The sequence below is a fragment of the Amphibalanus amphitrite genome, unplaced genomic scaffold (genome assembly GCF_019059575.1).
Source record: "Amphibalanus amphitrite isolate SeventyFive unplaced genomic scaffold, NRLGWU_Aamphi_draft 000043F_arrow, whole genome shotgun sequence".
In the NCBI taxonomy this organism is placed as follows: Eukaryota; Metazoa; Arthropoda; class Thecostraca; order Balanomorpha; family Balanidae; genus Amphibalanus; species Amphibalanus amphitrite.
The window spans coordinates 241,732-254,642 of NW_024881539.1; the positions used below are offsets into that span (position 1 = coordinate 241,732).

The 12,911-nt window shown below is 45.7% G+C and overlaps 1 protein-coding gene across 2 annotated transcripts; it reads left to right on the forward strand.

The window, feature by feature from the left end:
• Positions 1 to 428: 428 nt before the first annotated feature.
• LOC122376971 (prostaglandin reductase 1-like) lies at positions 429 to 5,496 on the forward strand. 2 transcript variants are annotated; one of them, XM_043356946.1, is made up of 2 exons: positions 429 to 650; positions 4,233 to 5,496. In XM_043356946.1, exon 2 carries the CDS (start codon positions 4,239 to 4,241, stop codon positions 5,247 to 5,249), a length of 1,011 nt encoding a protein of 336 aa, XP_043212881.1. In that variant the 5' UTR covers positions 429 to 650; positions 4,233 to 4,238; the 3' UTR covers positions 5,250 to 5,496. The 2 variants fall into 2 exon arrangements, with proteins under 2 accessions (XP_043212881.1, XP_043212876.1); XM_043356941.1 differs by having other exon boundaries at positions 432 to 536.
• The last annotated feature ends 7,415 nt before the right edge of the window (positions 5,497 to 12,911 follow it).

Here is a 12,911-nt window from a genome sequence, read left to right on the forward strand (position 1 = left end):
TCCCACTTAGTCACCAAACCACGTCATACCTACACCTGACAAACTCATCGTGAGTAGGTAGCTACTGAATTTAGCAAGCCTCTTGGCCATTTCATCATCCACCTTGCAATAAATCGTGTTACAATCTTACCTTAGGCTCTGGCCAGCTCAACACTGTCGCCCCTCCCCACCTCCTTCAAACAATCCTGTGGTGCAGCGCTCCATGATAACCATGATCTGATAATCCGCTCTGACGGCTTGGGCATAGGCGGTGGAACGAGGGGGGAGGGGCACTGGGGCACCGTGCCCCCCTTTGATTTTGGCATTTTAACATTAGCCCTATGGGCATTGCATGGAAAGAATGGGACCAAAAGTCGGCAGTGCTCCCCCCCCCCCTTAATTGAAGGTTTCCACCGCCACTGGGCTTGGGTAGCCAAACCGCTGAGTCTGCAGTCTGCACTACGCTCTCGAGTGGACAACACCAAACCGACTGATCAGCATGACCGGGCGTCTTGTGGCCGGTATAAATGCTACCAGAGTGGCTGGTGGCCGGCGGGGTCAGTAAGAGCTCTGCCTTGATTACGGTACCTGCTTTTGTGTGTCAAAGCTCTGCAACACAGAACGCCGGGATCGGCAGAATTATTGGCGTCTTACGTTGATCTGACATTGAGGTGAGAAATTTTTGACAAGCTTCCTTTATTCTTTCATTTTTAGGCGCAATATGGCATGCAAACAATTTTGTGATCAAAAATATTAAGCGATAAGTAATGACCATTTAAGCAGATAAAAATGCTTTAGCTTAACCTGCGCATGGCAGGGGGGGCCGCTCTATGTACAGAGCCACCCTCTGTTTTTCTGCAATATCTTCTACACCACTTGACGCATCCACACGATTTGACAGCACGATTTGAGAGGCATCAATTTGACACGTTGAGTTCAAATAACAATTTTCTAGCTACCATAGGTCGGCCGGAAATGACGTCAGAGTGACGTCATGTCAGCCGATTTTGATGCAAAACATTTAACTACGGTAATCGCTCTCAAAACCTAAGTTGTTAAAGGTAGTGTGCCAGCTTTCCTGGACCATATGGAGTTAATGACCCGGATAAGGAGAACCGGATTTTTAGAACTTATCCATACCTTCAAAACTCATGGAAACGTCTTAAATTCTTCAAATTTTGAGTACCCCAGTGCGAAGTTCGCCCCGACGGGTTGTCGGTCATGCCCCAACCACATTTCACACCACTATGAACAATAAATGCACACACTAAAATCGCTATTACCGATAGGCTCATCCAATCAAGTTTCGATAAACCCGTTCATCATCATCTCCTGCGGTTTCGAACACGCCTGTTAGGTGGCTTCAGATGCTCGTCGAGGTCGGGATTTCCAAATACGCTACTCATACTTACTTTGTGGTGCGGTGGTGGTGCGTCGGGCCGCGCGCTCTGACTTCGGCCAAGAAAAATGCGTCAGCTGAACATTGTCATTTCTGCCACTTGCGTGTGGTGAAATGGGGTCATAACTTAAGAGACGGCTCTTTCATATCAATTATTTTACATAAAATCATATTTCAAACCATAAATTAATGTTCGACAGCCAAATTAACCTTCGCCCCAGTGGGGGGGGGGCATATGTTACCACCCTGTCGTGTTTTTTGCGTGTAAATAAAAAACCGCGGCGCGCAGCGCCGCGCCGCTTGGGGTAGCTTTTTGTACATCAATTTTGGACAATGTGTGAAATTTTTGACCCCAGGTCACGTCAGGTCAGGTCACCAGGCCAAGTTAACTGACCAACCCTAAAAAAAAGTTTGCGATCATGCCCAGCCTGCAGTGTTTGTCAGAAAGGTTTCAAACTTGGTGGATTGCATGATGTTATAGGCGCCTACAATTTGTATATCTCGGATTTTTTATATCCGTGACCTAAGGTCAGGTCAGTGGCGTGACCTTACCATTATAAGGCAATGGAGAAAAATGAAAATGCCTCTAAATCCGTGTGTATGTATATGAACAGTCCAAATATTTCAGAATCACAATGATTTTGACCACCCGTGACGGCCAAGGTGTGTTTTTTTGCTGATAGCCTCTAGAAAGGTCATCCGAGGTCATTTGAGGCTACAAACAGATTTTTGCCAATAACTCTCGATTGGAAAGAGATAGGACGCTGGGGATGGTCTCATTGTGTTTATCTTGTTGAGACGCATCGAATGATATGCAACATGACCTTTTCCGGTCAGGTCATGACCTTGACCTGAGGTCAAATTTTCAAGTTGACCTTTCAAGGTCAAATTATAGTTCATTCGACGCGTCTCGTCGAGAGGAACACGATTCTGGCAATAGAAATGTCCTAGCTGGTTTTAGTCAAAAGTTATTGTCGAAAAACACATTTCGTAAAAACAGCTATTTTTTTAGTTTTTGCCCTCTGGAGGCTAAACCGTTGACCTGAGGTCAATTTTGATAATGACCTTATCAAAAGAAGAGTTCATGCAGGTCAGCCCACTACAGTTGTTATACATATTGATATCGAAAAACCGATAAGCTTTTAGGGAAAAAAAGGCACTATTCCAGGCCCATTTTTGATTTTTTTTGCGATATTAGGTAAAAACAGAAGCTTCTTATCCTAGGAAAAATAAAATGGGAAATCATTGGAAGGTGGCACACTACCTTTAAGCTAGATAGGATTTCCTTGCATCTGCATGAGTGGACTGAGAATACACGTGGCTACCAAACTGCTATCTCGGATTTTCAAAATTTTGAAAATTTAAGAAAATATACACACACAATAACAAAAAAGTTTTTTTAAATTGACTTTTCGAGAAAATCGGAACAATGTGGTAATACACCTACCGATGAACTACTCTAGAAGTTGTAGCCCAAAATCTTCAAAAATGGCTGAGTTATCCGCATTATAGTAAAAATTTCACAATTTTTAGATTTTTCAAATCCATTTTTCAGTACGTTTGTGACATCGTACAGTACAATAAATGGCACTATCGTGTTTCTGAGCTCACACTGCATCTGAAAAGCTTTTTTTCTTGAAAAAAAAAATCATTCAAGATTAAAGCTTTTTGACCTGAAAATGACCTGACCTCAGCTTAATGCAGCTGAAAATGACCTCAAATAACTCAGACCGGTCAGACGATAATGTTTTCGAAATCTAAGAGTGAAATGGACCATAAAACACGCGCCACGTGACCGATGCATGATATAAAATTTTCGTAACCTAGGATGACCTGGTCTTGACCTAAAAAAATGAAGTATAGTCGACTACAGAATGATGTTCCACTCCTCAGAAGCTATCAGTTGACCGGAGCGCAAAGTTGTGCCGTTTATCGCGCAATTAAGCGAGTCGATTGTCAGCATTGGGACAAAGCTATAATTTGTGAACTCAGCCCGTATGATGCGGCACAGCCTACCACTCCAGGCACATAATTGCCTGTGAAAAGTGGAACATCATTCTCTATACAAGCTCAGTACCGTCAGGGTATCTACGGCATATATCAAGGAGTGCAGAAACCGGATCAGACTTGTTAGCCAGCGCCCAGAGGCTAAATTGTGAACAAGCCAAAATGCTGATAATTTTTAATTTGACCTGCCCTAAAACGTCATCGGTGACCTCAAGGTCAATGAAATGAGGTTTCTTTCGACAGTTTTTCCAGGGCTATCAGACGCCGTTTGAATTTTGACGATCAGCCCAGTAGTTTGGAGATAGGATGGGGGGGGGGCGCTCTGTAGAACCCCCTGTCACTCGCGTTATGGAAAATGCCCTAGCCACGCGCGGGTTCATGTAATAGACCGTAACAACGATTGAAAGAAGTTTATTAACATTGTTTGCCACCACAATATGCCTTCAGATGATATGGTATTGTCTGGGTTCAACAAAATCAACATCATATAATTCAAATAAAGTGGAAATAATTCAATTTTTTTCTTCAAATAATTCACTTAATTCAAATAAAGTGGAAGGTTCCCCTCTGCATGGGCAAAGGAACCTCACGAAAAGTAGGGGGGGGGGGGCAGTGAAACTTCAATGTCACTTTTTGGGAGCCCCAATACCCCTATGAATAAATTCTCGCAGCAGGATATCGTCTCTCGCCTTGCTGAACCATTTCCTGCTCTTAGTTTTGTATTTAAATCAAAAATAAAGATTTTACTTTGAAAATGGCTAAGAAGTGGGGGCATGCCCCCCCCTCCCCTGTTTCCACGCCTATGCTCCTCGGCCAATTGTTATCACACTTGTTTCTTCCTCGTCAGGTCATCATGAAGGCTGACAAATTCACCCTGCTGCATCACTTCGAAGGCTTCCCAAAAACAAACGACTTCCGTCTGGAGTCTGAGGAGCTGGGTGGTCTGAAGACGGGCCAGTTCCTCTGTCAGGCCGAGTATCTGAGCGTCGACCCGTACTTGCGGCCCTTCTCGAAGCGTTTGAATCCGCCGTCCACCATGATCGGCGCTCAGGTGGCCAAGGTGCTGGAGAGCAAGAACGACAAGTACCCGGCCGGCTCTTACGTTGTGGCCGGTAACTTGGGCTGGCGGACGCTGAGCGTAGCTGAAGATCAGCCGGAGGATGGGCGATCGTTCACCGGCCTCGAGCCGCTGCCTGATCTTGGAGGCCTGCCGCGCTCCTACGCGCTAGGCGTCATCGGCATGCCGGGAGTCACCGCCTACTTCGGCTTCCTGGAGCTGTGCCAGCCCAAGGAGGGCGAGACGGTGGTGGTGACGGGCGCGGCCGGCGCCGTCGGCAGCCTGGTCGGACAGATCGCCAAGATCAAGGGCTGCCGCGTGATCGGCTTCGCGGGTACGGACGACAAGTGTGCCTGGATCCGCCAGCTCGGATTCGACGTGGCCATCAACTATAAGACGTGTGCCGACATCGACGCTGCCCTGAAGGAGGCTGCACCCAAGGGGATCGACTGTTACTTCGACAACGTGGGCGGCATGCTCAGCCACCGGATTCGGCAGCAAATGAACCTGTTCGGCCGTTCCTCCGTGTGCGGCGCCATCTCCAGCTACAACGACAAGACGGGCCAGGGGGCGCAGGTGCCCGCGCCTGAGATGGACATCGTCTTTAAGCAGTTGCGAGTCGAGGGTTTCGTCAACGATCGGTGGTGGCACCGGCGTGAAGAGGCCTTCAAAGACATGGTCGCCTGGGTACGCGAGGGGAAGATCAAGGTTCAGGAGACGGTTACGACAGGCTTCGAGAAGATGCCTCAGGCATTTATTGGCATGCTGAAAGGCCAGAACACGGGCAAAGCAGTTGTGAAGGTGTGAAAAGAAGCATGAGAAGATGAAATGAAAGGCAAGAATCACATGAAACCTCGTGTCTCGTGGTGTTATTTGATCAGCGAATGGTCAAATTGCAGTGAAGTAATCTGTTTTGAGATACTAATATCTTTCGTATATTTCTTTCACGTCCCTCTGTTATAGGCACACTGTGTTCGAAACGCTTGGCTTTGGGGTCATGCTGGTCGCTGTCTTCGCTTGAATACATCTAGATTCGTACGATACGTACATCTTACAGGTCTGATTTTCACCGCGAATGCGATATTTCGCGCCGCACCTGACGTTAACTAGTAAATTGACATGGACCTTACAACTCAAGAACATTTGGAAACATCATTTCGATTACTTTCTTTGAAGTTTAGAAAATTTTATAGCAAATCGCCCTTTGATTCGCAGCACCATCACGCGCCGTTAATTGTTCTCACGCCGCCAAAGCTTCAAGTAAAAACAACGAACATAATCCCGAGACCTCTTTCCAGCCGATAGGAAGGATAGAAGGAGGGTTGGTGCTTGTTGCGAATTGCCCCTGGCAGCCTTTTCGCCATTGCTCGGGACCATAGACCACTACATATCTACATATAGTGGTCTATGTAGTGGCCTATGATTACGGATCGAGCGAAGCGAGCGTAGTCTTTCCTTAACCCGCGCCCCGTAGGTCTACCGGCGGACCCTACCACCCGTAGGGGGGGGGGCGTTTCAGCCCCCCTAAGATCTCAGAAATTTACCGGCCGATTTTCACAATTCAAACAACGTTCGATAGCTCCACCCGGGAACTACCTTGTGACCAAATTTCATGGACCTAGGTCAAACCGATGACGTCACAGGTTAAGTCAAAGGTCGGATTTTCACCGTTCACAGGCATTTCAAGGAATGTGTTGTGAAATCGAGTAAATTGGGAAGTTATTGAAAACCATCGATGGTACATTGTTCGTCAAACACATACTTCGCTACCTGAGTTCACTGATACCAGGTCAGGTCACAGAGGTCAGGTCACTGGGGCGTCACAATATGAAAGTGTCGTGTGATACATGTTTTATGGTCCATTTTACATGACAAATGCGATTATGTGGGTCAGGCAGCCTTTGGGGCCAGCCTAGATCACGTTTTGGTGAAGGTCATGTCAAGGTCAGGTCATGTTAGGTCAAATTTCAAAGTTGATATTTTTGCTTAAAATGGGTATTGATTCGATGCAGCTCGTCACGGGGAGTCCAATAGTGGTCTTTGTTTTGGCCTACGTGGTCTACAATTGCCAAAAATTGAGTTTGAAAATTTGACGTCATCATTTTTCAACCGTTTTTTCGCTATAGCTTGGCCAAAAAACGAGATATCGATCTGAAATGTGGTATGTAGATAGAAGATGGTAGGTACAGTCCACAGCAGAAGTAATGTGCGGTTTCAGTCATGGGTATGTTTTGCTTCTGAAGCTTAGGAACGATTAGCCAGACTACAATGAAAATTTGAATGTAGCTTACATGTATCGTCACCCTTGCAGCTGCAACTTTATCTATTGGTGTCTTCTTTTCAGTAACTCCGCTTTAACCCTCGCCCGCACATGCCATTTTCCCATCCTAGAACGCAAATGGGGGGGTTGCCACCCCCCCCCGCGCCATTTCGTTCCTGTTGGAGATAGAGCTTAGCGGTAAAGACCAAAAAGATTTTTTTGGGAAAAGACGAATCCAATGATACCCAGTTTTACCTTCTTAGGTCAGTCATTGACCTTCCAGGTCAGGTCAAACTAAAAAATGTTGCTGTTTTAGGTCACCGTTGGATATCAAGCGCGCTGCTTGTCATATACCGATGACGATGCCGTTTTCTGGTGCCAAGCCAGCTAGAACCTCTTTGTCACACTACCCGACCAGGTTTTTGCTGCTGAGGTCATCTCAGGTCAAGTTAGGTCAAGGTCAATAATATGTGTTTGTATGTCTGTGTGTGTCTGTGTACATACTGATGTGTGCACCGATTGTTTATGTGTCCATATTACATGAAATCATGATCTGAGAAGCTTTTACCAAAAATGTAGTCAAAAAATTTCAAAAAAAAGTAAATTCAGCTTGCCTAAAACGCAATTATCTTAGATGACCTAAGTTGACCTTGACCCTGACCTTGACCTCTGTACATCGTCGAACAACACGTTTCATGATAGGTGGGAGGTAGGATTGGCATAAAAGGCCGAAATCAAGGTGTTAAAAGCTCACAAGGCCCATAGCCAACGCAAGATGTTGAGAATTGGCCATTTGGGTCATGACATGACCTGAAAAACAAGGTCATATCTCCGAAACCAAAAACCACAGAAACTTGAAATTTTCAGTGGACATCAAGAAAGGATAGAGGAGCAGTTATACGAAAAATCAGCCTTCTAGCTCTAAAAATGTTGAGTGCAGAGCAGAAAGACTACCTGGGGGGGGGGGGTGGCAACCATCCCCCCCATGGCCCAATCTTATAAAGGTTGTGCTACCAAATGGCGTACTATCATTCCACCCCACTCTATTTACGGCACCCTATTCACGCAATCTTATAAAGAGAATAGTATGGTAATTCTATTCACGCCATTTTGCCCACAGTACAAATCAACGCCAGCAGGAAACATGCAACGTGATTGGTTAATGTCTTGTGGCCGTCGCTATTGGAAATTATGCGTACTGTTTGCGAACAGCAAAAGTTATGTGTTTTAATTTTCATGGGGCATTTATTTCTTTTAGAGACACACATATGTGTAATGAATAAATTATTTATGGAAAACGTGATAGCAAACTATGGAAAACACCAACATGCTTGAAGAGTTCTCCTGAAAAGTGGATTGCCGACCAAATAAATTTCAGCGAGGGCATTCTCGCGCTCAGAAAATCGAGTGAATAAAGTGTTTCTTCTACTTATCATTTGCATTTATTTGCTGTTAAGGCATTGCAATAAATTTGTTAAAGAATTATTTAAATAATCATTTAATTATAGCTCGGCAACTGTTTCAGTAATTGAAGTAATGCCGTTGACAATGAAGCTCCTACAATTTGAGCATCAGGATACGTAGGTACATTACCTGGATCAATTCAAGATATAGCTTATTTTCCTTCTTGTCATAAGCTCTTGAAATTTTCCTTCTTTAAGATAAAGCTACTAAAATTCGAAGATTACGTACTATTGAGCGCAGAATCCGCGCTCATACCGGGACCGAAGCGGGACAGGTCTGGTGTATCAGAGAGTGTACCGATAGTGCGCTGCGGAACAGTATCCCATCCAGGCGGCTGCTGTCTGGTGAACTTGGGTCAGCCGCCGCACGGAAGGCAGCCGCCCCGGCCTCCCTCCCCCCCCCCCGAGTGGGGGAGGGAGGCCGGGGAAGGGGAGCGATTCATGCAGTCGCAGCCCGCGCGGAGTTAGTGCGGCAGTGTGTACTGTGTATGTTGGGATTATTTCTCCAGCAAAGTTTTGGGTTTGCTTGAAGTCCACTGATCACGGTGACTGTTCGCGGGGAGCGGGCACACCCCGGGCGGTGTCAGCAGATAGCTGTTCCCCTACACAGGCAGGCCACAGACATGGTGAAACGGTGTATTATATGGCCGACCAGCCGGGGAAAGACCCCTTTCTGTAGGAATGCGATTAAAGAGGCTTCCGTGTTTTAAGGTGTGCCGTTACGTAGTTTCGGATCGTCCTTAAATTCTTCGCCCTCTTTGCTCTCACCGCAACGTTTTATAGAAAAACTCCTGATGTTTTTGGCCTTGCTCCTTGCTCTTAACCTTGCTCTTCCAGACCATGAGCACACTTTTTATTTACTATAAAGGAAGTTTGCCATGTTCTCAAAAATGTTCATCTCACCTTAACCCGCGCCCGGCTGGGGGTCCTGGATTTCCACGCCCTGCTGGGGGGGGGGGGTGTTTGAACACCCCCCCCTTGTAACTCGGCTCCTGGGCCACGTAGCGATACGCGGAAGGCGGCGTTCGAAAGAGCGTCAAAAATAATGACGAAATTACTTCGGTCAATTTTTTGGTCAGGTCAAAGGTCAGGTCACCAGAGGTCATTGAAGGCAAAATTTCGCCGATTTCCAGGTCGAATGTCGACAGTTTCCAAGAAGCCAACGCATAACTCGGGAACCAATAGAGCTACAGCGCCGCGGAAAATCGCATTCGATAGCCCTATTAACGCCCTTTCTGAGTAATTCTCTCAGATTTGACCTAACGTCAACGGTTTTGGCTGCAGGGGGCAAAAACTGCAAAAATAGCCGATTTTTTCGGAAACAGTTTTTCTGCAATAACTTTTGACCCAAGCACTGTACGAGCTTACTTTTACCGGCATCGTGTTCCTCTCGTCAAGACGCATCGAATGAACTATAACTTGACCTTGAAAGGTCAACTTGAAAATTTGACCTCAGGTCAAGGTCATGACCTGACCGGAAAGGGTCATGTTGCATATCAGTCGATCCGTATCGTCGAGCTGAACACATCTAAGGCGTTTTCACCGCTCTAGCATGCCTCTATCAAAAGTTATTTGCGAAAAACTGTTAGATACCATTCGTGACCTTAGATGACCTCAGGGCATAAGCAGGGGTCACGGACACCATTTTCATGTTCAGTGTGTCTAAACCACTTGTAATTCGGTGTTTGGGAGTGTTTATAATGTCTTTCGTCCAAAAGAGGCGCATTTCAATTTTCTCCCATTGACTTATAATGGGGAGGTCGCAAAATTGACCTGACCTTAGGTCATCGATATCAAAATTCTGAGATATACATTTTGTACATGCTATTGCTCTTAGCAATCGCTGAAAGTTTCAAAGCGATCGGTCACTCGGTGTAGCTATGACAGACATTGAAACTTTTTATGAGGTGAGGTCACTTCAAGTAACCTGGTGACCTGACCTTGAATGACCTTGGTCTGAAATTTTCACAACATGTGTAGAATTGATGTATGATAAGGTGTGCCAAAAACGGCGGCGCTCCGCGCCGCCGTTTTTGAGATATTCGCGAAAAACCACAAGGGGGGGTGTTCAAACACCCCCCCAGCAGGGCGCGGGTTAATAAAAAAATCCGTTCCTATCAAATAAGCACCGGAAGCACAAATCTCACCGGAAGTCTGAGCCGAACTATAAGCGAAATGCCACAACTTCCCTATTGCCACCGCCATTCTGTCTGAACTAGACTTTTTTTTATCCAAACTATATGGTAACATAACGTCAATGTGACATAACAATTCACATTTATTGGGCATGTGTCACGAATGCGTGCCCCTCGGTATTACCGTTATGAAAGTTGCCCGAATCGGCGCTTAAGAACTTTGCAATTTAAAAATTTAACCCTCGCCCGTGGACGGCATTTCGCCATCCTTTCCAGTGGAGGGGGGAGGGGGGTACGACCCCTTCTGCCGTTTCTAAACGCGTCGTCGTAGAGCTTAGCGGAAAAACAGCGTATTGCTCTCGACGAGAGCTCGCGATTGCGCATATTACTTTTGACCATAGGTCAATATTTGACCTAGGTTTGGCAGGTTAAAGATCAAAGTTCGGGAAAATCGGCATTTTTTAACTTTGCGCGCCTGTAGCGTCGCCGCTATGGCAGATATCGTCATGGAATTTTCACCATCGTTTTCTGGATGAATTTGGTGCATTTTGGTGTATAGTTTGTCACATTTTACGCGATAACTTCCGGGGCAGAGAGAGAGCGCCCGGAAGCCGGTGGGGTCGCGTTCGCGCCCCGGGTGGTCGAAAATGCCGTCTGACAATTGGGGTCGGAAATGTGATCTACCCTGTCGGTGACTTCTCCTTGACCCTGAGACGCTCAATAAACCAAGTGCCCGAGCTTTTTTTGGCCGTCAGATTCGAATTCAGGGCCAAAAACTACCGCCGGAAAGTCAAACTTCAAGAGGTCACCAGAGGCCACTGACCTGAACTAGACCTGACCTGACCTTGACCCTACATAGCTCAATGGGGGGGGGGGATGTCAGTGTCAGTCACTTTTGACCCAAACAATGCCAAAGTGTAACCGATATCATCGTTAAAAGCACGAAAAAGTACGATTTCGTGCAAAATCGGCCTGACCTTGTTACCTTTGTGACGTCATAGCTCTGTTACCTGACCTGACCCGGTCATTTTTTCGCCAAAAGTTGCGCAAGGGATGGTCCATAAGGTAGCCGGAAACCTGGCGGCACTACGTGCCGCCTTTTTTCGCTATTCGTGAAAAACCTCAGGAGGGTGCGGCCCTTTCCACGGGCGGCAATTAAAATAAATATCACATAGTGCACCAATCTTCCTTTTCATCTTTTGCACAACCGTTTTAGGAATCCTCAATGCAAAAGATGTCGAAGCCGGAACCGTAGTCGGTCGGAGTGAACAGTTTTATTAGTAGTCGGAGTCATTCAAAATTTGTCGAAGCCCTGGGTGCCGATAAAACTCTCGCTGTCAATGAATTAGAGTTGACAATTCATTGTTAGAGGAAATGACTGCAATAGAGGAATGACTGCATGCTAGTAGCACCTACGTCTAAAAACGAAGCTTAACAGTTTTTTAAATAATAAAACAAGACATGCCAGGAGTGTCAGCTATATATTTCTTCAAGTGAAGTCCTGGGGTTTGTCGGATAAAAGGTTCAGTAATCAAGTCTATTCTCACTGCACATAATCCAGCGATGCTATATACAAGTGCTGCTGATCACAGCACTCCTAGCTCGCACTAATAATTGAGACGTTTCAAGCCCCCTGAATATCACATCACGAAAGAAAAAAATCAGGCATCAGCCTCTTGTCACTGAGTCACATTTGTACTAATATACATCTTAATCACATGTAGGTAACATAAGTAAAATTTATAAACAAAACATTGTTCTTTAACCCGCGCCCTGCTGGGGGGGGGGGGTGTTTGAACACCCCCCCTTGTGGTTTTTCGCGAATATCTCAAAAACGGCGGCGCGGAGCGCCGCCGTTTTTGGTACAACTTATCATACATCAATTCTACACATGTTGTGAAAATTTCAGACCAAGGTCATTCAAGGTCAGGTCACCAGGTCACTTGAAGTGACCTCACCTCATAAAAAGTTTCAATGTCTGCCATAGCTACACCGAGTGACCGATCGCTTTGAAACTTTAAGCGATTGCTAAGAGCAATAGCATGTACAAAATGTATATCTCAGAATTTTGATATCGATGACCTAAGGTCAGGTCAATTTTGCGACCTCCCCATTATAAGTCAATGGGAGAAAATTGAAATGCGCTTCTTTTGGACAAAAGATATTATAAACACTCCCAAACACTGGATTACAAGTGGTTTAGACTTACTGAACATGAAAATGATGTCTGTGACCCCTGTTTATGCCCTGAGGTCATCTTAGGTCACGAATGGTATCTAACAGTTTTTCGCAAATAACTTTTGATAGAGGCATGCTAGAGCGATGAAAACGCCTTAGATGTGTTCAGCTTGACGATACGGATCGACTGATATGCAACATGACCCTTTCCGGTCAGGTCATGACCTTGACCTGAGGTCAAATTTTCAAGTTGACCTTTCAAGGTCAAGTTATAGTTCATTCGATGCGTCTTGACGAGAGGAACACGATGCCGGTAAAAGTAAGCTCGTACAAGGCTTGGGTCAAAAGTTATTGCAGAAAAACTGTTTTCGAAAAAATCGGCTATTTTTGCAGTTTTTGCCCCCTGCAGGCAAAACCGTTGACGTTAGGTCAA

Bases quoted from the DNA above. Each gene is read 5' to 3' on its own strand.
- LOC122376971 (XM_043356941.1), top strand. From the start codon at position 507: ATGCTACCAGAGTGGCTGGTGGCCGGCGGG. The intron at 537-4,232 runs GTCAGTAAGAGC...CTTCCTCGTCAG, and splicing joins AGTGGCTGGTGGCCGGCGGG to GTCATCATGAAGGCTGACAA.